The 26518-nt window shown below is 53.9% G+C and overlaps 8 protein-coding genes across 8 annotated transcripts; 4 read left to right on the top strand and 4 right to left on the bottom strand.

The window, feature by feature from the left end:
• Positions 1–812: 812 nt before the first annotated feature.
• BGZ61DRAFT_533406 (uncharacterized protein) lies at positions 813–1665 on the top strand (the record flags this gene model as incomplete). The annotated part of the gene is made up of 3 exons (XM_046253999.1): positions 813–823; positions 886–1275; positions 1341–1665. The coding sequence occupies 3 exons, from the start codon at positions 813–815 to the stop codon at positions 1663–1665; spliced, it is 726 nt and encodes a 241-aa protein (XP_046103071.1).
• Positions 1666–2316: 651 nt separating this feature from the next.
• On the bottom strand, positions 2317–3408 carry BGZ61DRAFT_533405 (uncharacterized protein; the record flags this gene model as incomplete). Its single annotated transcript, XM_046253998.1, has 3 exons — positions 2317–2950; positions 3124–3195; positions 3374–3408. The coding sequence occupies 3 exons, from the start codon at positions 3406–3408 to the stop codon at positions 2317–2319; spliced, it is 741 nt and encodes a 246-aa protein (XP_046103070.1).
• Positions 3409–4796: 1388 nt separating this feature from the next.
• Positions 4797–8703, bottom strand: BGZ61DRAFT_478949 (uncharacterized protein; the record flags this gene model as incomplete). Its single annotated transcript, XM_046249061.1, has 3 exons — positions 4797–5848; positions 5917–8477; positions 8648–8703. The coding sequence occupies 3 exons, from the start codon at positions 8701–8703 to the stop codon at positions 4797–4799; spliced, it is 3669 nt and encodes a 1222-aa protein (XP_046103069.1).
• A 2992-nt stretch (positions 8704–11695) lies between these two features.
• Positions 11696–12622, top strand: BGZ61DRAFT_589150 (uncharacterized protein). The gene is made up of 2 exons (XM_046256565.1): positions 11696–11960; positions 12023–12622. The coding sequence occupies exons 1-2, from the start codon at positions 11930–11932 to the stop codon at positions 12232–12234; spliced, it is 243 nt and encodes an 80-aa protein (XP_046103068.1). The 5' UTR covers positions 11696–11929; the 3' UTR covers positions 12235–12622.
• A 401-nt stretch (positions 12623–13023) lies between these two features.
• On the top strand, positions 13024–14820 carry BGZ61DRAFT_354627 (cytochrome P450; the record flags this gene model as incomplete). Its single annotated transcript, XM_046240635.1, has 6 exons — positions 13024–13352; positions 13412–13442; positions 13496–13639; positions 13702–13873; positions 13926–14565; positions 14628–14820. 6 exons carry the CDS (start codon positions 13024–13026, stop codon positions 14818–14820), a joined length of 1509 nt encoding a protein of 502 aa, XP_046103067.1.
• Positions 14821–15286: 466 nt separating this feature from the next.
• Positions 15287–18864, bottom strand: BGZ61DRAFT_533401 (uncharacterized protein; the record flags this gene model as incomplete). The annotated part of the gene is made up of 4 exons (XM_046253997.1): positions 15287–15543; positions 15601–18110; positions 18161–18559; positions 18623–18864. 4 exons carry the CDS (start codon positions 18862–18864, stop codon positions 15287–15289), a joined length of 3408 nt encoding a protein of 1135 aa, XP_046103066.1.
• Positions 18865–21639: 2775 nt separating this feature from the next.
• Positions 21640–22962, top strand: BGZ61DRAFT_354472 (domain found in IF2B/IF5-domain-containing protein; the record flags this gene model as incomplete). The annotated part of the gene is made up of 2 exons (XM_046240612.1): positions 21640–22620; positions 22675–22962. 2 exons carry the CDS (start codon positions 21640–21642, stop codon positions 22960–22962), a joined length of 1269 nt encoding a protein of 422 aa, XP_046103065.1.
• A 110-nt stretch (positions 22963–23072) lies between these two features.
• On the bottom strand, positions 23073–26417 carry BGZ61DRAFT_453466 (THO complex subunit 1 transcription elongation factor-domain-containing protein). The gene is made up of 5 exons (XM_046246081.1): positions 25824–26417; positions 24983–25771; positions 24771–24929; positions 23813–24712; positions 23073–23752 (listed from the first exon to the last, which is right to left on the bottom strand). Exons 1-5 carry the CDS (start codon positions 26112–26114, stop codon positions 23360–23362), a joined length of 2532 nt encoding a protein of 843 aa, XP_046103064.1. The 5' UTR covers positions 26115–26417; the 3' UTR covers positions 23073–23359.
• Positions 26418–26518: the final 101 nt, after the last annotated feature.

The following is a 26518-nucleotide window of genomic DNA, read 5'->3' as shown; positions in this document are numbered from 1 at the left end:
GGGTCCAGACATTTTGCGGCCATGGCGTAGTGGCGGGTTGTATAAAGTCCACCACCACGACGATCCAGAACCAATCAATTGTTACCAGAACTGGATGCGACACCAAGACAACTGGAGCCCAATCAATTGTGGCCAGGGTTGAACATAATCTCACCTTTCAACCAAGCCACCTCATAATCAAACCCCTCCCCTTCTCAGCCATCGGAACCAGGATGTCCCGTTCACCAGGACGCCCACATCCAATCAATTCTAACAAGGGTCCTGCTCACATCGACAGCTCAAGACGAATCAGTCGACCAGGGCTATAGACACCACGATAGCTGAGAACGAATCAATCATAGCCAAGGTTCAACACTCCAAATCCACTCAGGACCTATCAATCTATCAATCTATCAATCCGCACCAGGGTCCGCAACCTCACGACCGCTCCAAGCCTATCAATCATTCCAAGGGGAGGCCACTGGCTGGCTTTGTCCTGCCTCTTTGCTCTCTGGATATATCCCACCAGAATAGAGGAACCGGGCTGCTCTATAAACGGAGAAATATGCCTTCATCCTTTTCAGTTCTTCAACTTGTCTCATTCCATCTGCCTGCGTTGGCTGTGTCATTCGTAAAAGATGGACTTCCCAGCAACTTATTTCCGTGCACTATCTCTGTATACACTCTAGTTCTGCATTATTTGCCATCCTCCCCTTGCTTCTGAACCAGAAGATTCGTCATAACTATCAGTTGCAGTTTATTTTAATACACTGAATTCAATATTGTCGAATTCCCTCCCAATTACTCGCATCACAACCCGATACCGCAAAAACATGGATCCTTTGTCTGTCGAGTCTACCTCATCATTTGGAAAAGCCCCAATCTGGCTAACGTTCTTCTCAATAGTTCTGTAGCAGGCACTTCCATCGCCTTGGCTGGCACCATCACCACGCTAACCACGAGCCTCATAGCATTCATACGGGACGTTCGTGATGCCCGTGGTGACGTTGAAGAGATATCGCTCGAGCTGCATTCTCTGAAGATGATACTCGAACTCCTCGCCAATGACTCAACTGTCCTCTTGCCCCTAATTATCGAAACACAACTCGACTCCGTGCTGTCAAACTGCACTCGTCTGGTCGGAGACATCAGCCAGTGCATTCAACAACATCAGGGCTCGCGGCTTCAGAAGGGACTCAGATGGGTAGCGATTGGGAGAGGCGACATGGCCAATCTGAGGTCAACCCTAGAAGCTCATAAAACAACCTTGAATCTCCTGCTAGAAAAGGTCAACCAGTAGGTTTTTGCATTTGATAATCCCAGAGTTGGTTGTCTATATTCTCGCGGTTAACAGCTCCCAGGACAAAATTACAAGAGGTCGATTGTACCACCCTGGAGATCAAGACTCGCACAGAGGCGCTATTCCAACATACCAAGGCTATCAAAACCGATACATCCAGGATCCTTGAAGTTGTTGAATCCCTTGCCAGATTGTATGCCAACACGCTCATGAGTGTTGCACAAACCCCTCCAGCATGTATGCTAGAGAGATATCTCGACGAATCAACCACCTACGCCAAGTCGGGCATCGGAGAGTCGACAACGGAGATCACGGCCGAGGATCACAAAGTATCAAATTCCTTTCGACCACGGCCGTGTGGTGGACCTGACGCAATGCAATGTTGAACGATGCTGTACATATATTCTATACATACATTTTCAAGTTAGCGAGCGCATTTTCTAGTCTTGTTTACATTCAATGTAATAAAACAATTCGTACCGCGACTGCTTGGGCTTTCATGAATCACGAGAAACAGACACAATCAAGAGAGACAAGAGAGAGAGTTGTGCGTCGTTACGCTCGCATTCAAGTCGGCGTATTTGGCAATAGTACAAGGTGCGTCCTCTTTCTAAACCTCCCCAGGTCAGCTAAAATATAGTGGACGAGAGAAGATCAACGCCTTCCATGCAGAAACCGGTTGCAAAAAAAAAAGGATAAGAATGGCCGAGATAAAAAGTCATCTCGGCAGGGGCCATTGACTAAAAATAGCCCATCTTCCTCCCATATATATATGCCTTCCATCCATCTTATTCCTTTTAGGTCATGAGGACGACATCATCTCGTCCGTCGATCGTCATAAGCATCCGTCAACAAGAGTTAAAACCAATAAGTTCCCAACACCAGGCCCGTGTGACATAAAAACCAAGGCTTCCCAAGCAGCAACCGAGAGAGAAAATAACCAAGCAGAAAGCGACACCCGACCCCGTGACCAGTGGCGAGAAGGGGTCGAGGTTTGAGACTTCTTTTTCCTTATACCGGGGGGGGGGGGTGGTAATTTAGTAGAAACTCTCGACCATGGTGTCCTTCATGCTGGTGTTGATGTTGCTGGGGCCCTGGCCCTCGCCGAGGCGGAAGACGCTCTCGATGACGCTGAGCTCGGTGGCGGTGGTGTCGAGACCGGTGACGGCCAGCCAATCGTTGACGACCATGCCGGCGCCGACGACGTTGGAGCCGCGGTTGAGGGAGCCGGCGACGAGGGGAACCTGGAGGAGTGAGGACAGCTCATCCTGGTCCTGGATCGAGGTCTTGGGATGGACGAGACCACCCTGGTTGGACAGGCTCATGTAAGAACCGACAAGGACATTGTCGGCGACGGTCTGGCGGAACACCTCGACGCCGAGCACGTCGGCGATGATCTCCTCGGTCTCACGCTCGAGATCCGGGTGGATGAGGGCAATGTGGTCGTTGGTGACGATGACGTTGCCGAGGGCGGACAAGCGCTCCTCGATGCGCTGGATGCGGACCGCGTCGGGGAGGGAGTTTCGCAGGTGCTGGAGCTCCTGGTCGCTGGTGGTCGTGGGGACGAGGAGGCCCTTGCGGTTACCGGCGGTGAGGCGGCCGACGATGCGGGTGCCCGCGATGGTGGTGCGGACGGTGGGGATGAGGTCTTGGAGCTCGGCCTCGAAGACACTTAAGATGAGGGTCAGTCGAGCGGTTCAGGTATGGAGTGGGAGAGGGTAGGAGAGGAGAGGATAGAAGAGGAGAAGGGATGGGAGGAGAGGATAGAAAAGGAGAGGAGAGGGGTTGGTGGTTGGCCATACGTGACCCCTCGTCGTCATGAGGCATTCGGAAGCAGAACTAACCTGTAAAAGTTCTCGCTAGCGCCGTGGGCGACAAGAGCATATGAGTTGGTCAAGGTGGCAAAGACACCAATCCTACAGAGCAATTCATGTTAGTATGTTGCCTTTTTGACGTGATTGTCTCAAACCCCGCGTCGATGCGATCCCGCAGTGAAGCAAGCCAGGCAGCATCTGCACCTGCACCTGCACCTGCAATGGCGGGGGCGGGGTTCGCGGCCTCACGAGAGAGCTCTGGGGGCGAGGTACAACATACTCGTTGGAGTTCTCAAACTGAGCGCGGACCGCCATGATTGCTGATGTTGTCTGGGTGGTTGCAGTCGTCGTGACTAGAATCTTGAAAGGTGCGAGGGGGGAAGAACGGCTCTCTGAGTAGCAGAGCCTGGTGTTTAGTCGTTTGGTGGTGTGTTGTAGGTGTTGGGATGTCGCAATGGAAAGGCGGATGGGTCAGGGCAGGAGATTTTTTTTCCTGCCCCTCTTGCCGACCTTTATGTAAGGATGCTCCAGAACGGGCCTTGTAAGCCTTGCGCCGCAGAGGGTCGCCGGCTGTTCTCCCAGGGCCTCTTCCCACTGAAGCTTGGCTGCTACGGGCTAGAGTCCAGTGGGGAGAGACGTCGGGTTGGGCCCACCTTGGCGCGCTGTGGTGGGAGTCAGCGGCTCCAGTGACCCAGTGACTCAGTGACTCAGCATCGCATCGCATCGCATCGCATCGCCACCATGCGCGCCAGCAATTATGACTCTTCCCAAGTCTTCATTTCCCGCCCTTGCGTCCGTGCAACCTGTTGTGAGAGCTTGCGTTTCGATTATGCCTCTCCCGGATGACTCCTCTCTCTCGCTGGGCTCAGTCCCCTACGGTTGCAGGCATGCAAGCAGTGCGCCATGCCTGCCCCTCATTACCCGCTGTGGCTGTGGGGGCTGTCTGCCCTGTCCATTTCGACTCATTCTGAGTGTCTGACGGATTCGGCAATTGTGGAAACCCCAGGTAATCATTGCCATACCATCCGTGTCATAACATGCCATCTCTAAGTTACCGAGTACATACCACCGGGATACAGGAGCCATCTTCTTTTGCATTTCTTCACCAAACACTCATCAATCGGGTCCTATTAAACGAGAAATCCTCAACTCAGTCAAGGTTCAACGTCGTAACTTCGTCATGTCCCTACCCAACAACAACTCCTCCCCACCCTCGAAGCAGCCCAGATATTCTCCCGAGAACTAGGCAGTTCTAAATTCAACTAGGTACGGTCCAAATCGGGTGTGTATGTATATATAGAGATGGCAAACCGACCAAGACACATCCGGTCTTGTGGCTGCCCTTCACATCCAGTCGGTGCATAAAAGAAAATATATGTCCTTCGTCATCATCCATCATTTGTCCGCTGCTCGTAACCACATCCATCCATCCCAGCCTAAGCCATGTTGCCATGCCAAGTCTAGGACTCTGTGGGAATATCTCTCTCCTCCCCTCCCCTCTCCTCTCTTCTCTTCTCTCTCCTCTTTCCGCTTCCTCGGCCTTCCTCTGTCTCCTTTGTATGAATCTTGCCATCGTCTCTTGTCTACGCCCGCCTGCAAATCTTCCCTCCGGAATCTCCCAACTCCAAAGACCATGACCGCCAGGCTGCATATCTCTCCCCTTATCCCCGGCCGCCTTAACAAATCGCTGTAATTCCCCCTCTCTAAAGAGTCCAGACCGGTGCCTTCATCAACACCTGTCGTCCCCGCACCTCCAGCGCAAAGAATCCAGCGAATCGTACTCTGCTCGGATCCTTGGGCAGCGCTGAAATTGAGTCCACGTCAGTATCCGTCATTCCACTCGTCGATACATTGCTAATCTCCCTCCCGACTGCACTGGGCGTCATTGCAGATTTAAACATACCAGTCTTGGCCTTGTCGCCCCGTCCGTTCTTGTCCTTGTCCCCTTCATCGTCCGAGTCGTCATCGTCATCATCCTTCTGAGCCTCAAGAACCGGCAAAGGTGTCTTCTCCACTTCCATCAGATGCGGGTGCACAATCTCTCCCGGTAGCGGGTAGGTAATGGCGACATCTCGGCTCTCCAGGGGAAGGTTAGCAGCGATGCCTACGGCCAACTCCACAATCATTGACGTGCTACCCTCCACACCAGCTGGTGGCGGGCTGTTGAGGAACTGATAAAGGCAAGCCGTGAGGTTGGTGGTCGCCTTGTTTGTAAACGAAGTGCGGCTGTCCGCGCTTGCTGGCGAGTTGAGCTGTCGGTGTAGGCCCTCAAGTGTCGTCATGCGCCAGCTGACTACCTTGTTTGTGAGTGCGTTCAACTCCTCCTGACTGCTCATCGTGTACGCATTGTGTCGAATGCTAAGCTCAATCTCCTTGAGATCTTGGCTCAGCTGAGGTTCCAGGCCTGGGTGGAAGCATTTGTTGAACACCTCCTCCACTAACCATCGCGATATCACAGCTCGTCCCACAGCCGTCATCTCCTGCTTACCCGTCTTCAGGGCATCAACACTAACGAACTTGTCCAGCCACTGCGGCACGCAACGCCAGTCCTTTCGAATGTTGAACGACAGGTTGTTGATAGCACCGTTGAGTCGGTTGAACCGAGTCGAGTACTCACTGTCATCGAGTGCCGTTCGCGACTGCGACATACGCTGGTTGGCCACAGCATTCTGGAGCTGCTCGACCTGGCCGCTAAGGATTTCGATCTGCGACTTGCCATCAAAGTAGAGTCGCTTCACATTCTTGTACTTGGTCACTGCCAGCCAGTTAGTACATCAAACACTATACCACCACGGCACTGGAATAGACAACGGGACAACGTACGCAAGTCCTTCATCCCCTTGTCACCTTCGGCCACATCGCTAGGGACAGCGGACGAGGGCTGGGGGCTGTCTCGGCCCTGATCAATTGGCTGACCCTCAAACTGCGAGGGTCGATCACTGCGGTAGACGGGCGGCTGACCAGCGGCCGTTCCAGGGACCGGAGGAAGGGGGTTCATCGTGTTCAAAGGCACGTTGCTGTGACGATAAGCGGGGGGCGGGCCGCTAGGAACGTCGACTTGGCTGCGGAGCGGCTTGTTGTCGGTGTCGGGGTTGCGGCGGGAAGACGGAGGACCTCCGGCGGGTGGTGCCATGCCCGATTGCTGGGGCTGTGGGGTAGTCTGTTGTATGGGTGGTAGGCTCAGAGTAGAGCCGTCGTTCTGCGTGTAGACAGCGTGATTCACGGCAGGAGATGTGTGTGCGGACTGCAGGGTGGCAGAACGTTGATCCGAGTCGGTAATGGGCGACTCATGCGAGAACTGGGAGACGGTCTCGGGGTTCTGTTGGTGGGAGCTGAGACCTCGGTAAGCGCCCGCGATCCTTGGATCCTGGTGATAGTTGATGGGTTGCTGCGACTGTTGTTGCAGCTGCTGCGGATTGGCAAAAGCGTACGCCTGCTGCGAGGGGTTCTGCGGCGAGTGTGGTTGGTCGTATTCGGTCGTGTCGATGTGAGGCTGTGGCGGCTGTTGGTCCTGCGGATGCACCTGGACGTGGGGTTGCGGCGGCGGCGGCTGCTGGACCTGCTGGGGCGGGGCTGGGTGCTGACGGTAGGCTGCGGCGTCGTAGGGGGCCTGCTGCTGTTGCTGAGGGTCTACGTCGGCAGCGCCAGAGACGTGACGGATGGTGTTGTGGAGGGAGAGACGGGAGTTCTGCGACGGGGAGTGGGAGTTAGATTCGTGTGCAGGATAGTATTCATCAATGTCGCCGAGACCTTGGCGAGGAGAGGGTTGTGAGAGGTAAGGGGCCGCCTGAGCGTGAGCGTGGGCGTCGCGGGCTTGCGGCTGCTGCCAATCGAGACCGGGGTTCTGGGGTTGGGGTTGGGTTTGGGCGGCTTGGGCTTGGAATGGGGTCTGGACCTGGGCCTGGGCCGCAGCGCCAGCGACCGTGGCTGGTTGGGGTTGACTGTGTGTGGGAGAGAGGGATTGGGATTGGGATGGAGAGCGAGAGTGGGACTGGGATTGGGACTGGGACTGGGACTGGGATTGAGAATGTGATGCGGAGGAGGAGTGGGTGAGGTGCGAGAAGCTGGTCTTGAGGGAGGGCGGTGGATTGCTCACTCTCTTGGATGGTCGGCGAGCAAGGCCACCGGTGTTGTCGTAGGAAGGATTGTGATTGTGGCCGATGCTGATACCCTGCTGCTGCTGTTGTTGCTGCTGTTGCTGCTGTTGCTGTTGTTGTTGTGTCTGCTGCTGCTGTTGTTGTTGTGTCTGCTGCTGCTGCTGCTGCTGCTGCTGCTGCTGCTGTTGCTGCTGCTGCTGGTCAGGGTGGGCGCCCTTGTGGCTGGACCCGAAGATACCCTTAAATCTACTACGGGTCGACCGCTTTTCGGGGGCTTGCTGCTGGGTTGGTTGGCCCTGCTGCGGCTGAGACGATATGGGGCCGGGGCCGTGGCTGCGGCCGTAGCTTGCGGCGCTGTTGAGATCGTCGACCGAGGAGGTGGCGATGCTGTAGGCTTGCTGCGGCGGGAGGTGTGTGCTGTAGCGAATGCTCTGGGAACGGCCTAGGGCAGCTTGATCGACAAAGTCACGACGGGGCTGGTTGCCATCAAAGATGGGAGACGTGCCGACCCCCTGATGGTTGGGATTCGGACTCTGCTGCAACAGAGGGGGGTTATTTATCGCGGCCGTGGTGCTGCTGGCGGCTGACGGAGAGTTGTAGAGGCGCGGCGGGGGAGGGGCGGCACTGGCTGACGAGGGGGACGACGACAGCGGCGGGGGTTGCTGTTGCGTTTGCGCCTGCGATTGTTGCGGCGGGAGGTGCTGGTGGAGGGGGAGGCTTTGTTGCGAATGCTGCTGTTGCGAGAGCTGCTGTTGCTGTTGCAGGTGGTGAGGTGGAGGCTGCTGTCGTGAATCAAACGACTCGCTGGAGCTGAAGGCGGTGTTGTGAGACGAGGACAAGGCTGAATGGGGGGTTGCTGTCGGGTGGGCATGGGCGTGCGCACTGGCGTTGGCGCTGGCGTTGTGGGCGGGTGAGTTGGCCTCTTCCAGCAGAACCTGGTTGTTCTGGCTCTGCTGGCGTTGATGTTGCTGCTGAACCTGCTGCTGCTGCTCAGTTACTGTCGCGCCCGTCCTCCCAGCGCTTCCGCTCGACGACGATTGCGGCTCGAGAGCGTGCTGGGACCGGTTGCTGTGCCTGCCGAGGCGACCGAAAGCGGCCATCCTCGAACAACGGATTGGCGACGATTGACGGTGACGGGAGACCTGGGAAAGGGCTCGGGGGTGGCTTCGTTTCGCGGGGGACCGACGGAGAGGGAGGAAGAGAGGGAGGAGAGAGTCTGAGTATTGGACGGCCGACGGCGAGTTGTTGGTGGAATTGGATGGATGCTCGGACGCGCGAGGCCCGTCTCTTTGGGGTCGTCTCTAGGTCTCTTCGGGGGGTGTAGCCCGCTGTTGGCCGTAGGCACCTGCAGTGCTCCAGCGCTGAGATATTTGGGTCAGATAGCCTGCTGGAGCTCCTGAAGATGAGGTGTCGCAGCCCTGTAGGTAAGGGGGGGGGGGGGGCTTGTACCTACGTACTGGGCTGACGTCGACACCTCCATCTGAGTGGAATCCCTGGCGGGGCCTGGCTCCATGTCGGCCGGGGAGGGAACGTTTGCTAAGCTCCCCTGGAGCTCTAGCGCTGTCCGAACGCCCCGACCTACGAAGTATGTAGTACTTGGGCTGGCTTGGTAGGGGCTCGACATATTCAGGTTTAGCATGGCTGCCGCTTTAGTTGCCACCTGTCTCTAAGAGCTGGGGCTGGGGATACGAGTCGCCGTCTTCAAATTGCATTGCACATGGATGTTAGGTAAAGGAGCCAGTTTCTATTCAAAGACGAACTCAGACGCGGCAATTAGGCATCCCCTAGTCAATGAGACCCCGAAAAAATAGAAGCCGAATAGTGCGCCGAGGAATGCCGGGAGGGATGAAACGGGGAACCCTTGGTTCACAATCCCGCTACGGGGTTGAGTAAGCGGAGAGGCGATATGCACTAGGACCCAGCTGATAGCCGAAAATAACAAGATAAATGTTTCACTATACTTAACCAATACACATTTATTTGTTTGAGATATGACGATAATACCACGTCACATCGGGGTTGCTCGCTGTCCCGCATGCTCCGCCCCGGGCTTATGTCCGGATACAACTACCTAGGCGATTGACAATTGCTTGGCAGACCAAAAACCGGTTGCCAGGAAAATAAATCTTGTTTCTCATATTCACAAACCTGCATATACGGTAGGGCTGAGGCTGTTTCCAGCACGAGCACGAGTTGCAAAAAACATTGGGTAGTGAAAGCTGTGTTGCAGAAGCACACCAATACTCCGAGTAGCAACTGCAACCACACATAAAAGCGGCGATGCTCAGTGCGTTCTGCCCCTCCTTGGTTCGCCGCAGATACGCCCAGTCAGGACAGAGTTCTCAGTAACTCAACCCACAGGCAGGGCTCCCGTGCAGAAAGTTGCGAGGTGGCCGGATCCCAGGCACGGCGAACTAGGGACCATTATTCCCCTCAATGCGAATCCGCCTCGTACAACAACAAACAACAAGGTGCAAGGCCAAGATATTTTCCTTGCTCGCCGAACTCACTTGGAACTGGGGTTAGGCGGGCACACCGGGGAAAGGGGCTGGCTGGGGCGGGTCCTGTTCGAGGTATCCTCTTAGCGTCAGATGCTACTGCTGTAGGCAAGAAGCTGGACTGAGAGGCTGACAATAATCCAAGCCAATGTGAGCGTGACTTTTTTTTCTCGCCCGCGAGGATAGTTCATCCACCCCTTCTCCAAGCCAGTCACATCGCAGTCAGCACTTTCTCAGCTGCGGGTGGGACGTGGAGCGAAGACAGGGTGGCGGCGCCTCGAATGGGGCTGTGCTGGAAGCGGGCTGCTCGCTCTCGCATCTCGAAATGGATCCCGGCGCTGTCAATGGTACCTCTAGTGAATTAATAAATCCTAGCTCAGGGCAGGCTGATCAACGCAGTCCACTTGCTCTCGGTGGTGTCCTGGAGAGGTAGTGTGTGCCAACAGGGGGCTCTCTAGCCTTGAGGTTCACTGCGGGGAGAAGAGCACGAGGAACAATGGGTGGACAACATCTCGGGCGAGCATAGCTAGAAAACCAGTGCGGTGTGAGCGAAGCAGCTGGTCGACAACAGGTGGAGCAGTTAACGAGACATGGTTGTCAGCCTGCCTTCTTTGGTGAGATCGGGCCGGATCCAAGGGGCCAGATATGTGCTTGCTGGCGAAGTGCAAATTTATCAGTAACGGCGGTGCTGCAGATGTGATGCAGGAGTCTGCACGTCTACAAGATGCGATAGACGGCTGAGTGAATGTCTTGAGGGTGTGGGAGGCGGCGAAAATGGTGCAGAGTGCGGCTGTGGGAATGTCATCCCGGTCAGTGCCAACCCTACTCTGGAGTAGTTGCGGATGCTCCCACGGCACAGGCAAGAGAAGGGAAAGGACACTCAGCGGAAATGGACCGATAAATGGATCGATGGTGGACTCGCCAGCAAGCAGATCTTGTTCCGTATTCCATGCGGATGTCCTATCCGTGGAGGGGGACGTGTCCACCAGACTCTGCCATCAAGATTCTACCGCCAATATTTCCGCCCAGCTTGCAAATCCTCTCCCCTCTACTACGTAGTATGCCCATTCCCAGAGCTGAGCAGACTCGAGGTCCCTGCCGGCCACGGTGTAACTCTGCCGTGCCGTGCCATGCAATGTATCTGAACCAACGTGACCGTGACATGCCACGCGACATGTCGTCGACCTGTGCACGGCCAGGACGGGAAACCTGATGACGGATGGCCTGGCCGCTGGTTGCTCGTTGCTCGTTGCTGGTTTGATGCTATGAATAGCAATCCGCCATTGTAAGCTTTCTGTCAGACAGGGGTGACCAAGGTGGCGTGCAGTTCAGCTCTCGAAGCCCGGACCTTGGCGATTATCTCGGGCGGCCAATCAATGGCATGCGAGACAAAGGCGGCGGGGTGCCTTGCCGCGTCAGGATAATTAACAGCATGGAGAGTTCGAAATTGGCTCGGTGTTTCCCGCGTTGGGAATGTGGAGAAGGTTGAGGTTGGTCAAGGATATCAGATGAAAGTGTCCGTTGACAATATTCGCAAAGATGCTCCGAGAGGCGGACAGAGGGTCGTCGCCTTGGCGTGGAACACCGACAATTACGCACCACCGCCTCTGTGGCTATTGGGGCTGACTAAACGAGTTGAGATTATCAAACGATGTAAGACCACAAACCATTCTCGGACAGGTTTATTCATGCTTTGTGATATGCTTAGGTACACTAGATAACCAGAAATAGCTGATTAAATTCGATGTTTGATACAAGCTAGTTCGATGCATTCCCACTCCAAATCAGATGGCTTATTCTTCTCGCCGCCAACGTCGGGTTTATAGTAGCAAACCACTGCAGGTAAAGGAAGGGGAAACCCCGATTTACAATTATGATTGACGTTTCATTACTAGGTATAGACAGGTGGAAATGTAATTCCCCAAGATGTTCTCAGCCGGAGTTGGTGACCTACCCTATACCAACCAGATCGGTGACTCGGCGACCATCCGGGGACCAGATCTCTCACGTCGCTCCCAAATCGGCGAATAGATCGGAGAACACGCCAACGCAGGGGGGCCGGTGTTAGTCAAAGCAAAACCCGTATTTAACCAGTTTCCCAACGACACTTGCGTCTTTCATCTTCAACCCCGCCTCCAATTCTGCTACGAAGCGACATCTGCATATACCTTTGTCCATTTACCGTGGCCCCACTGTGTATAATCCGTACCCTTATCTACGTTGTCGACATTTACCGCCATCATGTGTTACGGAGCCACTTGTTCAACCTGCTGTAAGTCACCGCCGGCACCGGTATTTCCAGATCGTCTAGTAACGCTCGCTCGTGGCATATAGCAAAGAAGACGTGGCGCGGTTGCGGAAGCCATATTCCCCAGGCGCTCGCCGGAGTCCCGGAGAGCCAGTGGTGCACCTGCGGACCGCGGACCAAGGTCAACGGCAAGGAGTATCCGCCTGCGGCCAAATTTGAGATTCCCGGAGCGTCATGGATTGCCAGCATGTTCGGGGGAGGCAACAAGGGCGATGGTAAGGGAAAGGATGATTTGTGAGTTGTGAGTTGCGAGTTACTCGGGATCTGAGCGCGAATCGCGGCTCAATTGTATCGTTCTGGCGTCATTGGGAAGGGGCAATGATCTCTTGGGCATTGTTCGGAGGTGGCGTGTAATTTGTTAGTGAGAAGCGGAAAAGCATGGCATGGCATGGCGTGGCGTTGGTGGAGAGTCGTGCCGAAGATAGGCGGGAGCAGTGCGAAGAAAGATGTGAACAAAGCGGTAATACGCGGATCACTGTGAGCTCTGAGTTGTAAGGACCGCCAGAGAAAACAACGCGTAATATTTAATTGGATGGCCATGTGGATTTACAAATAAAAACACAATGGTTGGCTTGTCCCTCATCATCTCCAAGCGGATCGAGGACCAGAGTTGCGGGGATGGAGAGACCCGTCGTCAACCCTGACAAGCCGGGGCCGGCACCACCAACGGGATGAATCAGAGCACTAATTATTAGTCAAAGCCGCCAACTGTAACTCAATAATTAGCCTACAGAAAATACGTAACATATCGGCGCTTCGCTGGAGTGATAAGTGAAGCGAGGGTCCGATCCGATACCTTCCCCTCTTGGTAGGTAACTTAGCTCCCCCACAATTGTCCGCCCCGGACTCGGAACCGCGATTGCGCTGTCATTGTCAGTCACCGGCACTGATAAGAAGAGCTGCCGGTCTGCCACTCCTCCATCTACCTCTCTCGGCCACTGCCCGTTGTCGTCCCATTGTCTCCCATTACATACTGCTGTCACCGCCTGTAGCCACAAAGACGACCTCCTGGCCGAGAAGCATCATCATGCTGCTTCTCTCGCCCGTCGTCCTCACCGGCGCTGCGGCTCTGCTGCTCCTCGCCCACATCATCATCCGTGTTGCGTCACCCCTCTTCAAGGTCCCCGGCCCGGCCGTCTCCAACTTCACCTCGCTGGTCCTGAAATGGCATGAACTCAACGCCAACCGGACAATGTACATTCACCACCTCCATCAACAATATGGCCCCGTCGTCCGTGTTGCCCCCAATGAGGTGTCCTTCACTTCGGCGGCTGCGCTCAAGGAGATCTATGGCTCCGGTGGGAGTGGATATGACAAGACCGAGTTTTATAACCTATTCCAGGTCTATGGCAGGAGGTATGCTGGCCTGGATGAACGGAGCTACCAAGACGCCTTGTTGACGCTTTGTGACGTAGGACAATGTTCTCCACGCTGAACAAGGCTGATGTGAGTCCCCTACCTACCTCATGCACCCGCCATTGACCTAACTCGAGTACCAGCACGCGAAGCGGAAGAGAATGATTGGCGACCGTTATGCTAACACCAATGTCATGCGAGCGGCTCCCCTTGCTGGTGTGCAAGAACGCTCTAGGCGATTCGTCCAGCGCTGTGCCGATGCCCCAGGCCGTACGACTGATGTTTTTGTAAAGATGAGCCCTATCCTCCCAGTTGAACTCGTGGCTAACTTGACATATAGATGGGTTAGTTCGCAGCCGTATTGGTCCCCATTGCTCGTATACTAATTGTGGTAGCCCTCCACTCGTACGCCTGCGACTGTGTCACTCACCAACTGTTCCATCCATTTGGCACCGATTGCCTGCAAAAGAAGGAGGACGAGGAAATGATGCACCAGGTAGCTGCCGATGACAGCCTGCAGAGTACGCCCAATGAGGACAAAAGGCAGAAGCCCTGGCTGACCAAAAATGTTAGACCGTCTTGTACTGCATTACAGCCCAACCCTGCACCGACTCGCCTCTAGGATGCTTTCCTTCCTTGCAAAGCCTCGAGAGACTCCTCTAGCGGACAACTATGTCCTGGAGACTGCTAAAGAGGACCAACCCGCAGAATTTACAGTATTGAGTCGTCTCAAGGACAAGAATAGCGTGCTTGACACAGTTGACATGGCCGCCGAATGTCTGGACCACATGGCTGCCGGTATCGACACAACTGGCGATGTTCTGTGTTTCCTCATGTGGGAGCTGTCGCAGCCACGATCGCAAAAGTACCAGACTCGACTGCAGGAGGAGCTGCGTGCCAAGCCTGATGTGCCCTTCGATGACCTCCCCTTCTTGGATGCCGTTCTAAACGAGGGACTGCGATGTTTCCCGGCTATCCCCATGTCGCTGCCGCGATATGTGCCCCAGGGAGGTCGTGCGATTGACGGCTTCTCATTGCCGGAGAGGACAGTGGTCAGCTGCCAGGCGTTCTCGCTCCACCGCATTAACGAAGATGTTTTCCCCGACCCGGATGCTTTCTACCCCGGCCGATGGCTAGCAGCTGAGGGTGATGCCGAGAGGAGGCGTCTTCAGTTTGCCTTTTCCAGCGGAGGAAGAGGTTGCGTTGGAAAGCAGTACGTCCCATCCCAATTATTAAATCACAATGAACCAAGGAAAATGACCTAACTTGCCCTAGCCTTGCTCTTATCGAAATGAAAACCCTGCTCCGGGATGTCTATTCGCAGTATAATACGGAGCCGGACGCTTCCATGAAGACTGAGGCTATGGCCATGTCGGATCAACTCATCTCGTCGCGGCCACTGGGAAAAAGGTGCTTGCTCAAGTTTGTAGCACTCGAGGATGATGAGGATGTAAAGAAGGCGGAATGATGCCGAGCCCCATCCTGTCCTGCCGATGCTTTGGACCCAACCTTTGTTGAAGGGCTCGTGACTGGGGTATAGTCCCTAGAAAAAGCCCAGAGGAGCTTGATGCTCGTTGCGATATGAGACGCAGTTGATACGCAAATACAGGCTTCATTGGTAGACAAGACGCAAGTATTTAGGCAGTGAAGTGAGAACTATATTAGACGGGTCTAGGAGCATGAAGCCTTGGCCAAGTGAAGGGGAGATCGACGTAGTTACGCTGGCTGTGGTCCTTTAGACAAAGTAGGAGATAAGGTAGCACTAATGTCATCATCACCACCTTCTAATCTATCGCAGTGCGGCGTATCCTGGTAATCAAGTTGTATTGAGAGCTAAAGAGCCACTCATCGTAATGTGTACTCCGTTGGCACGTATGTACTGTGTGGCTCGTGGGCGCTCATGCAGGCAATCGCTGCCCGAGCATGGCTCGGACTCACATCCATTTGCCTTTCCACGATTGCAAATCCTGATACCAATGACGGGGAGCTGTCACTTGATCGGGGCTAGTGGCCTTCGGGGTGAGCTTGCATTTTCGTTTGCGAGGTTGGTACGTCTCTGGCGAGGCATGCTGAATACACATATCCCCAATGCCCAGAAAAGCTCGTAGAGTGAGTAGCCGGTATCTCATTGAAGACAAGTTTACTCCATTTGCCTTCTCTACCGCCTCGATAGTCGACTGGCTAGACATCCCTGCTCTCAGGTTAGCCATATTGGGGAAACACGCAAGGGAAAGTTCAATAATCTTACGGCAGAGAAAATAAAAGACAATAGCAAAGATTGCGCCTCGTATGAGGTACTCAACTGCCCTCCTCATCCACGCAGTATATTCGTGAATCACATCTTGGGTCAGATGTTGGGATATATCTTGAAGCATGGGATCTGGGACTGGGTCTTTAAGGACTGGTTCTCGAAGAGAATTCTTGGGCGCCCGCGGAGGCGAGGATGGTTGGAAGCCTGACGATGGGGTAGGAAGTGCCACCGAAGCAGATACAATAGGTAAACGCGGACTACAAGCACGACGGCCGATAGACAACAAGGCTAGATCGTGTTGTACAAGGCGCCTCTGCTTGAATCTCGCAATGCTGATATCTAGTCTCAAGCTCGCATCGTCATCGCCGTCAACTGGGGCTGTGTATAGCCCTAGTCCGTCATGGGCCTTGTCAAGTAGCGTCGAGATGAGCTCTTTGAATTGCTCGAGAACGTGGTCGTTGTTGCTATCGTCGTCGTGGATGAGGTGCTCCGTTATCTCAACTCCCCACAGGAGACGCGCTGCTTCGCGATACGACCCAAGGCTGTCTTCATCGAGGAACAACTGTTGCCATCGGACAAGGTCACTTTCGAATTGGTCGATGAAATCGATCTCGCCTTTATCTCCTGCCAGAGTCTCGGCGATGGCACGCGCAATGGCAAGGAGCGCTACCGTGTCCAGCACGTTGCTCGGCGTTTCCCCCTTGCAGATATTCTGTGCCACGGCAATACCAGTCGACCACACACGACGATAACTCGGGAATTTCTCGGTAACATTACCGAGTTTTGTTCGAGAGCTGTGCGAGATTCGAACTAGCCTCTTGTATTGTCGAATGAACCTGGCTCGAAGATTTTGGAAGCCTACCCGTTTGCCATAGGCAAACTTAACAAGAGACTCTGCAACGTCCGTATGGCCAGATCGTCCGAGATAGAGAGAAGCTAAGGAAGCGCTGGCGCCACGCCTAAGCAGAGCGTTAATCACATGTTGCTTTTTCGATTGAGAAGCCACGCTGAGAGCCGTGCCGTTGAAGGAAATGGCATTGATATCAGCCCCGGTTCTCAAGAGCTGAATGATGGCATCGATCTTGCCCTCGGCTGTCGCTCGCAATAGCTTTCGTGCTTTGGATGCCTTTTCAGATAGATTGGAATCGTCGACGAAGTTGATCTTTTTGTAGTTTGGCGCGAACGAAGTGTTCCAAGTCAGAATGAGTTCGAAGATATCTTGATGGTGGTTCTTTTGTGCTACATTCAAGGCAGATGCCTCTGAAAATGCATGCTCGCCGCGCACTTTCCACAGCGCACTGAGATCAGCCCCATGACTTAATAGTATCTTCACTATAGGGAGGCATCCAAGATCAACCGCTGCATGAAGCGCGGTAAAGGAGTGGGCATGGTTGCCATCTTTCATCTCCACTCTGAGGTTGATGTCTGCGCCGCGTTCAATCACGAGGTTGACGAAATCATCGCTTAAAACCTGTATTGAGGCGATTAATGGGGTAGTATAGCCCCCAGGAACAGAAATAAAGCAGTTGACGTCGGCTACCTTGTCCAGGAGTCGGGAAACCTCACGCGCATCCTTGGATTGTATGGCTCCCAGCAAAAGAGTTCCATCATCGCAAGGGTTGGCAGCTGCATCGCCTAGAGGTAGTTGTCCTGACGGATCGGAGTCGTAGGACGTGAAACACCAAGGTTCGGAGGGAACGGAGGGAGCGGAGTGAGGACTCTCGGCTGGGGTTGGCCACCCCCAAGGATACGAGAGCACACTGTCATACCAGTCGTTGTTGATAGAACTACGTGCGTTTTGGTTGGGAGGGTCCCACGGCGGTGATGGTGTAAGTAGCTCTGGTAGTAGCACGTCGCTGTTCGGAACCCCGGCGAAGAAGTCGACGACCGGTGGATTTAGATCCTCGAGGCCAATGTCCAAGTCATCGTTGGATTCGGTAGGTGCGTTTACTAGGACAGAATCCGCGCATTTGAATCCGTCGTCGAGCGCAGATATTCCCCGTACGACACGTTCGTTGGTGAACTTCGACCTCAGGTTATCATCGATGATATGTCTTCTCCAAAGTTCCCCAATACCGTATCGACTCCAAACCGCGTAATCTTCCAAGAAGCCTTCAACCAGCAATTGAAGTTTAGAAAATGTTGAGCTTTCTATGCACTCTGCGGAGGCAACGTAACTCCAGTCCACCAAATGCTCCCTCACTCTGAAGTGGTTCCTGAGAAGTTCAAACCCATCGAAGATCTTTTGTCCGGCGTCTGTGGCAATGTAGGGTATTCTGAGATGCTCATACAGAACAGATGATAATTCGCTGTCAAGGATTCTGACATGTATCGTGTCTGGCAAGCTGTAGGCATGGAATGTGTGCTTGCCAGTGTCGGATCGTCTGCAGTCGCAATTCGGTGAACACTGCCGAGTTTCAAGGTCGTCGTGGAGTTGACATCCCCACGAATCAGAGACGTAGACGGGTGAAAGTTCGTTGCCCAGCTCCATTGAGGCATGATCGGGGCTGATCGTATTAGACTAGGGATTATTGGCATATCCGAGGTGGAATCTTACAGCTCGTGGACTTCAATCCTGAATTTTGCCCCAGTTCTAATGGAATGTGGGCAACTTCTTGTTGATGCGTCTGGGAGAGAGGTAGGACTCAATACCAAAGGGTCGACGAAGGCATGTCCGAACTGCCCCGAGTTGTCCTGCCGGGAGGCGGCAGCGTTTTCGTATGTCTCATGGCCAAAGATGTCTAGACTTGGCCTCATTGTCTCTCGTTTCTGTCGCAAGCGATGACTCTGTTTGGAAGCCGCTGGATGCTTGTTCTTTCTCCTCTTGGACCACTTCGTAATACGGGCATCCGCATCTGGTGAGCGAGACTGGCCTGCTATAATCCTGTTCGCTCTCTCCTCTGTCATGTTCTTCTCGAATCCCCATCTTTTGAGGCGAGTCTTGAACATCCTTTCCCTGCCAGAGTGTTATTGTTAGAGTCATCATCTCTAGTTAGGCGAAGTGGGACTAATCACTTACGTAGCATGAAAGTTATATGGCGCTTCCTCGAGTATTTTTATGACATTGGTCAAGGGGAGGCGTTGCTCAATATAGTGCACTCGTGTGGTTTCTTTTATAGCCTCCCATTCTATCTCAGAAGGTTGGTGCTTATGGGCACTAACAGCAGCTGAGAGCGGATGCTGTTTATGAGCCTCGTCTCTATATCGTCGCTCACGACGATGGTTCGGCAGGGAAGCGTCAAAGCTGGACTGATGCTCCATTTCATCAAGCAAATTGTCTGATTTTTATCCAAATGAAGTAATAGGTGGTAGGTGGTATGGGCAATGCGCTTCAGGTCTTGCGTGTTGTATCTTGAAAGGTATCAATAAGCAGAGGCAGCTATCCTGAAGTCAGTCACAAGCTCTTTGTAAGAAGGCGATCGATGACGCTCTAAGTGAAGGGAGAGGGTCAGGCACGAATTTAAGTGGGAGCAGACCAACAAAAGGCTGGCAGAAGTCGGGGGATTAATCTACCGACAGAAATTACAATTTTGACCACTCATGTTTGACGATGCGAGGTCTTTTTGTTATTTTGGGAATTGCCGAGTCCGCAGGTACTTTGACAGATGGCAAGAGTGGCCCGTGACAACCCTGCAGTCGTAGACGGTTCCAGGTCATCAGAACAATAAGCTTATAACTAGATATCCTCAGGATTCTCAGACCTATTCACAAACGGGGCTCTTCCCTTAGGGGCGCCGTGGTGGCAGACGCATTACGGTTGATGCTATTGCTTTACCTGCGTCCTCATGTGGTTGAACTGTTAGCTATCCCGCTGCCTTTATTAGTTGAGGTTGACCACTGGCCCGACCAATACATGGCCATCAAAGTCCTATTTTTTTGGGCGGCGGCGGCGGTCTGATCTCGGGAAAGACAAAATGAAATTGCTGAATATTCAGTATCTCGCTGGGCTTTGATGGAGTCATTGGCATGTTTGGTTGTAAGTTCAGGTTCTTCATCGACCAATACGCGCATATATATGGCTGTCGGGACTTCTGCCGTTGTCTCTGCAGCTGGAACAAACGCCCACCGGTAAATCTTACGGTACCTGCACGGCAAAGGTGAGGCTTTCTGCCCGCTCTGGGAAGCCCCGAAACCCTATGACGAAAGTTGCATTTCTGCTTGCCTCGGGACGAGGTGGATGTGGCGGCACAGAAAGACTCTTGTTGGTTGATGACGCATGATTGGTTGCTTGGTTATTTGTGCCTTTTGCATGCAAATGAGGTTGAATATGGCCCAGCAACTGGCCAGTGGATGACCTCAACCTGTCAGCGTGCCAGTTAAATGGCCGCTGGCTGTGCTTGCTGTGCTGGCTGCCGAGACGAGCCGCTGATGGCCGAAGCCTGGATAGGTACTTTACCTGTGTCGCGGCGTGCCTGTGGACCGTACGCCGTGGGGCTCCAGGATTCAGGCAGGCAATTACTAGGCCAAGTGTCATGGCGGAGCCCCATAAGTACCAGTAGGAGACCTGAGGTCCCTTGAATCTGAGGCTAACAGAATCACTGGGCCGAACGATTTTGACCCCTGCAGACCGACCCGCCTTGGTCTTCCGGCGGCTCCAAATGGCCATTGGTGGCCCGTTGTGGCTGGGCGTCTCCAGGCGATCGCAGCGGTCCAGGGTGGTCGGGATAGATGCGTCCCTCCAGTTGTAGCGCGTGGGCCGCTGTAGCCTCGGTGGCTTTCAGTGGCTGCTGACAGTTGGCAGCTTGACGACAGCGTCCATCGATTGTATTGTGTGACCGACCCCTGAGGCTGGGTTGCCTGTCCGTCCGTCGGCACTTTCTTCGTGTGGCCTTGACCGGTGAAGGGAGTTCTGACCCGCCTCATCTCCATTGGTAGGAAGCCAAGTACCTGCCTTCCTGTGCTTCGTAGAGAGCACCTACCGGATTACCCGTTGTGCGCGCGTGTCTTCCCTGTCGCCCTGGGTTGTCATGCTGCGGGCAGGCGCAGCGGTGGGTAGCCGCTGTTGCCTCTTTTGTTAGTGGCGTTATTCGCACACGTACTCGTGAGTATTGGTACAGGGATACAAGTCTTCTCACATAAGGCCAAGCTCAATCCATGTACCTAGCCCGTGCGTGCAGTTGAGAGTGGACTCTTAGACTGTAGGTCTAAACCTGTTATTTTATTAAATAAACTAAAAAGCGTTATGAGAAAAAATAACTACCAATGGTCGATTTTAGTAAACTCATTCTACCATAAACTTACATTGCGTGCGTCATTCACGATTCTCTCTAGTCTTGGGGCACTCCCTTGTGCGTGCAAATAGCAATGTACCTCTGTGTGAATCGCAATGCCTTTTTTGCCGCCCGCCCCATTCTTTCTGACTCTGCCCAAAACCCCGTCCGGCCCTAACGTCGCCCCTCCTCTTTCTCCTCTCTCTTTCTTCTTTTCCTCCTCACATCAAAACTCTGCACAACTGCTAGAGACCGTGAACACCACTCGTCTTTAATCCCACTTCTGCCTGCTGACTCCCAGTTGGTCGCAGCGCGTATCGTTACCTACCCCCCGTTCTACTCCGGCTCTTTGCCTCCCAGACTTGCACCACCACGCATCCGTTGGCCTGACGCATTCTCGCTCTTGCCAGTCTCCTTTCTCCCCGTCGACCGTCGTCGCACACCTTTCCACCGCGGAATCGGCACATACACTTAAATCAGTTAAGGCACATTGCTGTATATGTATCAGCACGACCAGCTTTCCGTTTCCGTCTCCAGACACCTCTTCAAGCTGCAGTTATTTCGCATACCGCGAAAGCCGTGTAGCCCTGACATCTCTGACGGCTGAAGCCCCAGAGTCCAGATTTGTTAATGCCTGACCTTTAGCATCAAATTCATCCGGTGTGCCACATGTCAACCAAAAGTCCTCTCGAGCAGTGATTCCCCTCCGCCTCTCGACCGCCCCTCCTAGCTCCTTCATGACGCTTTCGTCACCGTAAGAGCCCATCAAGCATCAGCTTCGTCCACTCGCATTTTACATACAAGAAAAACTCCCAACACCGTCAACATGGCTCTCGTCAACGTCCGCCGCGATGTCAGCGACGTCTTCTATCGTTACAAGATGGAGCGCATCCAGACAAAGATTGAAGGCAAAGGAAACGGCATCAAGACCGTCGTCGTCAACCTGAGCAGCGTCGCTCAGTCTCTTGCCCGTCCCGGTGCCTACGTCATCAAGTACTTCGGTTTCGAGCTTGGCGCTCAGACAAACATTGACCCCAAGGACGACCGTTGGATCATCAACGGCGCCCACGATGCTGCCAAGCTCCAGGATCACCTCGATGGCTTCATCAACAAGTTTGTTCTCTGCAAGAAGTGCAAGAACCCCGAGACCGACGTCCATATCAAGGATGACCGCATCCTGCTTGATTGCAAGGCCTGCGGCCAGCGCTCTGATGTCGATATCCGTCTCAAGCTGAGTGGCTTCATTCTCAAGAACCAGCCTAAGAAGGGCAAGAAGGACAAGGCCGAGCGCAAGGCTGCCCGAAAGGCCAAGCAGAACGGGAATGGTACCAAGGAGAATGGCCAGGGAAGCGATGAGGCATCCGAGAATGGCTCCAACGAGAATGGTGACAACGCCGACGCTGACAGCGACGATGAGTTTCAGAAGATGCAAGCTGAGGCTCCTGAGGTCGACGAGGACGAGGAGGTAAAGGACCACGAGTGGGCCGTCGATATGAGCGAGGCCGCCGTCAAGGCCCGTCAGGCTTCGCTCCCCGGCGAGTTCAAGCAGAAGCTCAACATGGGTGATGACGATGATGAGGAGGGTGAGGGCAGTGGCAACACGGTGTATGACGATCTCGGCAACTGGATCCAGGAGCAAGTGGCCGAGAAGGGCAATGTTGACGAGGTGTCGTCTATTGACATCTTCGTCAAGGCCAAGGAGTTGGGCATTGAGGGCAAGCACCGCACCGTTCTTGTTCTCGTCCAGACCATCTTCAACGAAAACATTGCGGCCCAGATCCCTAAGCGTGCTAGCATGCTGAAGCAGGTATGTTAATATCGAAGGCTTGTCCATGACTCGACATTTACTAATCCGACGCAGGTTGTTACCTCTGACCGCCATGAGAAGGCACTGCTCGGTGGCACTGAGCGCCTCATTGGCTCCCTGGGCAAGGCTCACCCTGAGGTGTACACGCACATTGTCAAGATCCTTCAGCTGTACTACCACCATGATCTGATCAGCGAGGAGGTCGTGACCAAGTGGGGCTCCAAGGCCAGCAAGAAGTACACTGACATTTCTACCTCCAAGAAGGTTCGCAAGGCCGCTGAGCCCTTCCTTACCTGGCTCGCCGAGGCCGAGTCGGAGGAAGAGTCCTCTGACGAGGAGTAAAATCCCGTCGCTCTCCGCGATCCTTTCGTGTCTGGTACTTCGGGTTGTATTTGGAAGACTGGCTTGGTGGAAGGACTTGTGTGACACATGATGTTCCTCTACTGAGTTAGCCTGGACAGTTAGCTTGGTACTCTAGTTTGTTTCTTCTAGATTGAGATTACAATTCCACTCTGATCGTTTACCCTTCTGGAAACCTGGCACTGATCTATCGTTCGTAACCTGGTACATTCAATGTGGCCTGCAAGGTGAAATTGTGATTCACACCCAATTCAGTGACAATCGCCAACTAGTATGGGCCGCATTGGGGTATCATTATTGCCCACATCAGGCAGGCATCACACCACTTCTAAACTACATACAGATACATGTCCCTACATCCTAATCCCTAATTCCAAGTTTACGATGCCTCTGCATCTGTCATCGTGGCCTCCTTGGGTTCCTCCACTGCGTCCTCTCCATTCCCTTGCGTCGCGCCCTCGTCATCCTTCATAGCCGTATCCACGGTCGCGCCCTCGTCATCGTTCGTTTTATCTTCATCACCTGGCTTGTCAAAGATGAATGATCCAAGAGCCTTGGCTGCTTGATCTAGGTCATCATTGACAATGGTCGTGGCGAATAGTTCAGCAACCTTGGACTCATCGAGGTCGGTAGGGAGGTTCTTGAGAGTCGTTTCGACAGTGGTGTCGTCTTTGCCGAGGGATTTGAGGCGCTGCTCGAGAACTTCCGGGGTGGGGGGCTTGATAAGAATGAAGCGTGCCTGGAAATCCATGTCCTTGGCGTATTGTGCGGCCTGGAAAAGACGAGTCAGTACATATGCTAAGGTAGTAAAGGAGAGAGGACATCTGCTTACCTCCAGGTCAAGCTCGATGATCGGGACCCTGCCCGCCTCGGTTACAGCGTCAATGGCCTTGGTGCTAGTTCCGTAGTCAAACTTGTCCCGAGTGCCCGACTCGATAAGACGGTCGCCGTCGCGTAGCTGGTTGAACTCCTGAGCCTTGACAAAGTGGAAGGTTTTGCCCCTGACTTCCCCGTCGAGCGGTTCTCTTGTGGTGTGCCGCACCACGGTAGCGAACACGCCCTTATGCTCCTCCATCAGCTTCTCGATCAGGGTCGACTTGCCTCCCGCCAGGGGACCGGAAATAACGATGGGGTCCCGATCAGTGGGCATGTCCTCATCGTTGGCGGTGGGCTCGGAGGTGTCTTCGGCGTCGTCGCCCTCGGTGAGCTCCTCAAAGACGATATCGATCTTCTTAGGGTCATCGATCTTATCAAAAGCGGCGAGCTTTGTTCGGGCAGCGATGCGCAGAGCTCTCCAGCTCTTGCTAGCCTTCCCGGCTATGGCGGCTGCTTTGGTCTGGTCATTGGTTGGCATCTCGATCTCAAAGTCGTCGTCTGCAATCTTCCGCTTGAAGCTGTTGAGCTCGGGGATCTGGCACCGCTCATCGGCCTTGAGACGCTCCATGGCCGTCTCCTCGTCTTCGTCCCGCAGGAAGTCAAGGGGCACGGATCCCATGGGGACAGCCCTGAGGCGCTTGCTCGTTGCCGTGCGCTGGACGGTGCCCTTGGCCTCGATGAAGTTCGCCGGAGAGACGGGATCTCGTTTGATAGGGTGGCAACCTTCAATCTTCCAGCGAACCCAGTTCTTGTCTCTAGCCAGCACCGTCTCCACCATCCGATAAAAGTATGGCCCGTCAGAGCCTTGCCGTAGATAATCTGCTATTGTCCTCTTCATATCGTTGGCCCATTTGGTCTTCAGGGGGTTAGCTTGAACAACTTGGACATGGGTGGAGCGTGTTTCCTCTACTTACATCATCTTCACTGAGGATTTGGTCAATGTACATAACTGCCTTGTTCGTAGAAGCAGCTGCGGAGAGCTTCTCTCGCGACTGAGCAGACAATGAGAGAAGGAAGTCGATGATGATGAGGGCTTGAACCAAAATGTGTCGCCGGAAGGACAAATCGCTAATCTATGGCCAATATTAGTACTTTTGAACACATGCCACCACGGGTTTATCCTTACCTCCAGCTCAAAGAGATCTCTACTAGTTAAATATTTAGGGTTGAAAGCATTATTCGTATCGTCGTCTTCGCCGTCTTCTCTCTTGCGTTTCAGGCTCCTCTTGGAGTCTTCAGCCGACTTTCTTGATCCTCGATCATTGTGGATTGTCTGGAAGACTTTCATGGTAGCTCCTAGACTTTCCTTGAATGCTGCCAAGTGGGGTGTCTCGAACAGTCTTTTGGGTTGGCTGAAGTTTTCCTGGAGTGACCAGAATAGGGGATATAGGGCATTCGGGTCTAGGGGTTTGTCCGATTTCTTTGGATCAGTGGCCTTGGATGATAATCTTGACTCGATCTGCTCCCTGGGGCCCGAGGGAGGTGCATCCACGTCCATCTTAGAATCGGCATCCACAGGGCTTGTCTCGTATGTCGTGACATTCTCCACGTGGTATTCGCCTCGAAGGTTCACGGAACTCTTGTCCCCGAGTGGGAAGCTCTGGAACATGAAGATGAAGACTCGACCACAAAATCCCGTGTCTTCGGCACGGGAGAGGCGGCGAAGCAGTTCATTGCAGGTTCGCAGAATGATAAGTTGCTTCTGCTTAAAGTGATTCGATGTGATACGTTCTCGTCTCGATTCGAGGAAGTCGAAGATTTTGCGACACCCCGCGATTGTCTGGCTGTCGAGTAGCTCCTCAGCTAGCCAAAAGAGGAGCGCAGGGTCGCATTGTCCGTCGTCGGAGAGGATCGAGAGGATGTCGAGTAGGTTCCACACTTTGACGAAGTCTGGGGATTCGATGGTGGTAGTCGCCTATGTTGGTCAGCGCATGGCGCGCAAGCTTTGGGATGGCGGCGAAGCTCACAATGAGATTGCTGAATATCTCACGGGAGGCGGTCTCGATCATGGCATATTGCCGTCCCTTTATCTGGCTACTGGTTGACTCGCCATTCTCTGCTCCAGTGAGCGCTCCGGTGAGCGAGGCGGCAACCTGCGATACCCGACCGGTGATATCGTCAAAGTCGGACTTGTTTAGGGCTGGTTCGATGGTAGACGTTTGTTTCACTTTCTCTGCCTGCTCCAGAAGCTCCTTGAGTAGCGACACCGATGTTGCGACGGCTGGGACACCCGGATTGTCCATGTCCAGCGCCGGCATTTTGAGCGAACAAAGCGACGTAATGTGGACAAGACGTTCTCCGGTGCCGTCCTCGGGGGCCGGTTACGCGCAAAGAACGCGCCGTTGGCAGGGTGTTCGTGATCTACCAGCTTGGGGACAGAGTACTCGTTTCGGGGGAATTGCGATGGAGGATTGTTGAGTGCTTGGTGCTGTTGAAAGAGCTGCGCGTGGGTTGTCGACCTGGAGATGTTCAGACAAGGGAAGGCTGAGATTGAGGGAGTACAAAGCTAGGTCACCCTCGTGCCCAGGTACCGGCCTTGTGGCGTATTTTCTGAGTGGTCCGAAGTACACAGGCGACAGGGGTACTTGATGTGTGGCTTGGCAAAGCCGCCCGACGCGTGGGTCCCTGCGAGGCTGAAATTTTGGCAGAGGCTCGTAGCTGC

This window comes from Ilyonectria robusta (assembly GCF_021365365.1).
Source record: "Ilyonectria robusta strain PMI_751 chromosome Unknown BGZ61scaffold_12, whole genome shotgun sequence".
Lineage (NCBI taxonomy): Eukaryota > Fungi > Ascomycota > Sordariomycetes > Hypocreales > Nectriaceae > Ilyonectria > Ilyonectria robusta.
Note: the sequence above shows the minus strand (reverse complement) of the source record. Positions and strands in the feature narration are given on the sequence as shown.

What these genes read in the sequence shown, in the direction of transcription:
- BGZ61DRAFT_589150 (XM_046256565.1), top strand. Translation starts at nt 11,930, where the DNA reads ATGTGTTACGGAGCCACTTGTTCAACCTGCT. An exon ending in AGCCACTTGTTCAACCTGCT is followed by an intron (nt 11,961 to 12,022) that starts GTAAGTCACCGC and finishes CGTGGCATATAG; the next exon opens with CAAAGAAGACGTGGCGCGGT.
- BGZ61DRAFT_453466 (XM_046246081.1), bottom strand. Translation starts at nt 26,114, where the DNA reads ATGCCGGCGCTGGACATGGACAATCCGGGTGTCCCAGCCGTCGCAACA. An exon ending in GAGATCTCTTTGAGCTGGAG is followed by an intron (nt 24,930 to 24,982) that starts GTAAGGATAAAC and finishes TATTGGCCATAG; the next exon opens with ATTAGCGATTTGTCCTTCCG. An exon ending in AAATCCTCAGTGAAGATGAT is followed by an intron (nt 24,713 to 24,770) that starts GTAAGTAGAGGA and finishes AACCCCCTGAAG; the next exon opens with ACCAAATGGGCCAACGATAT.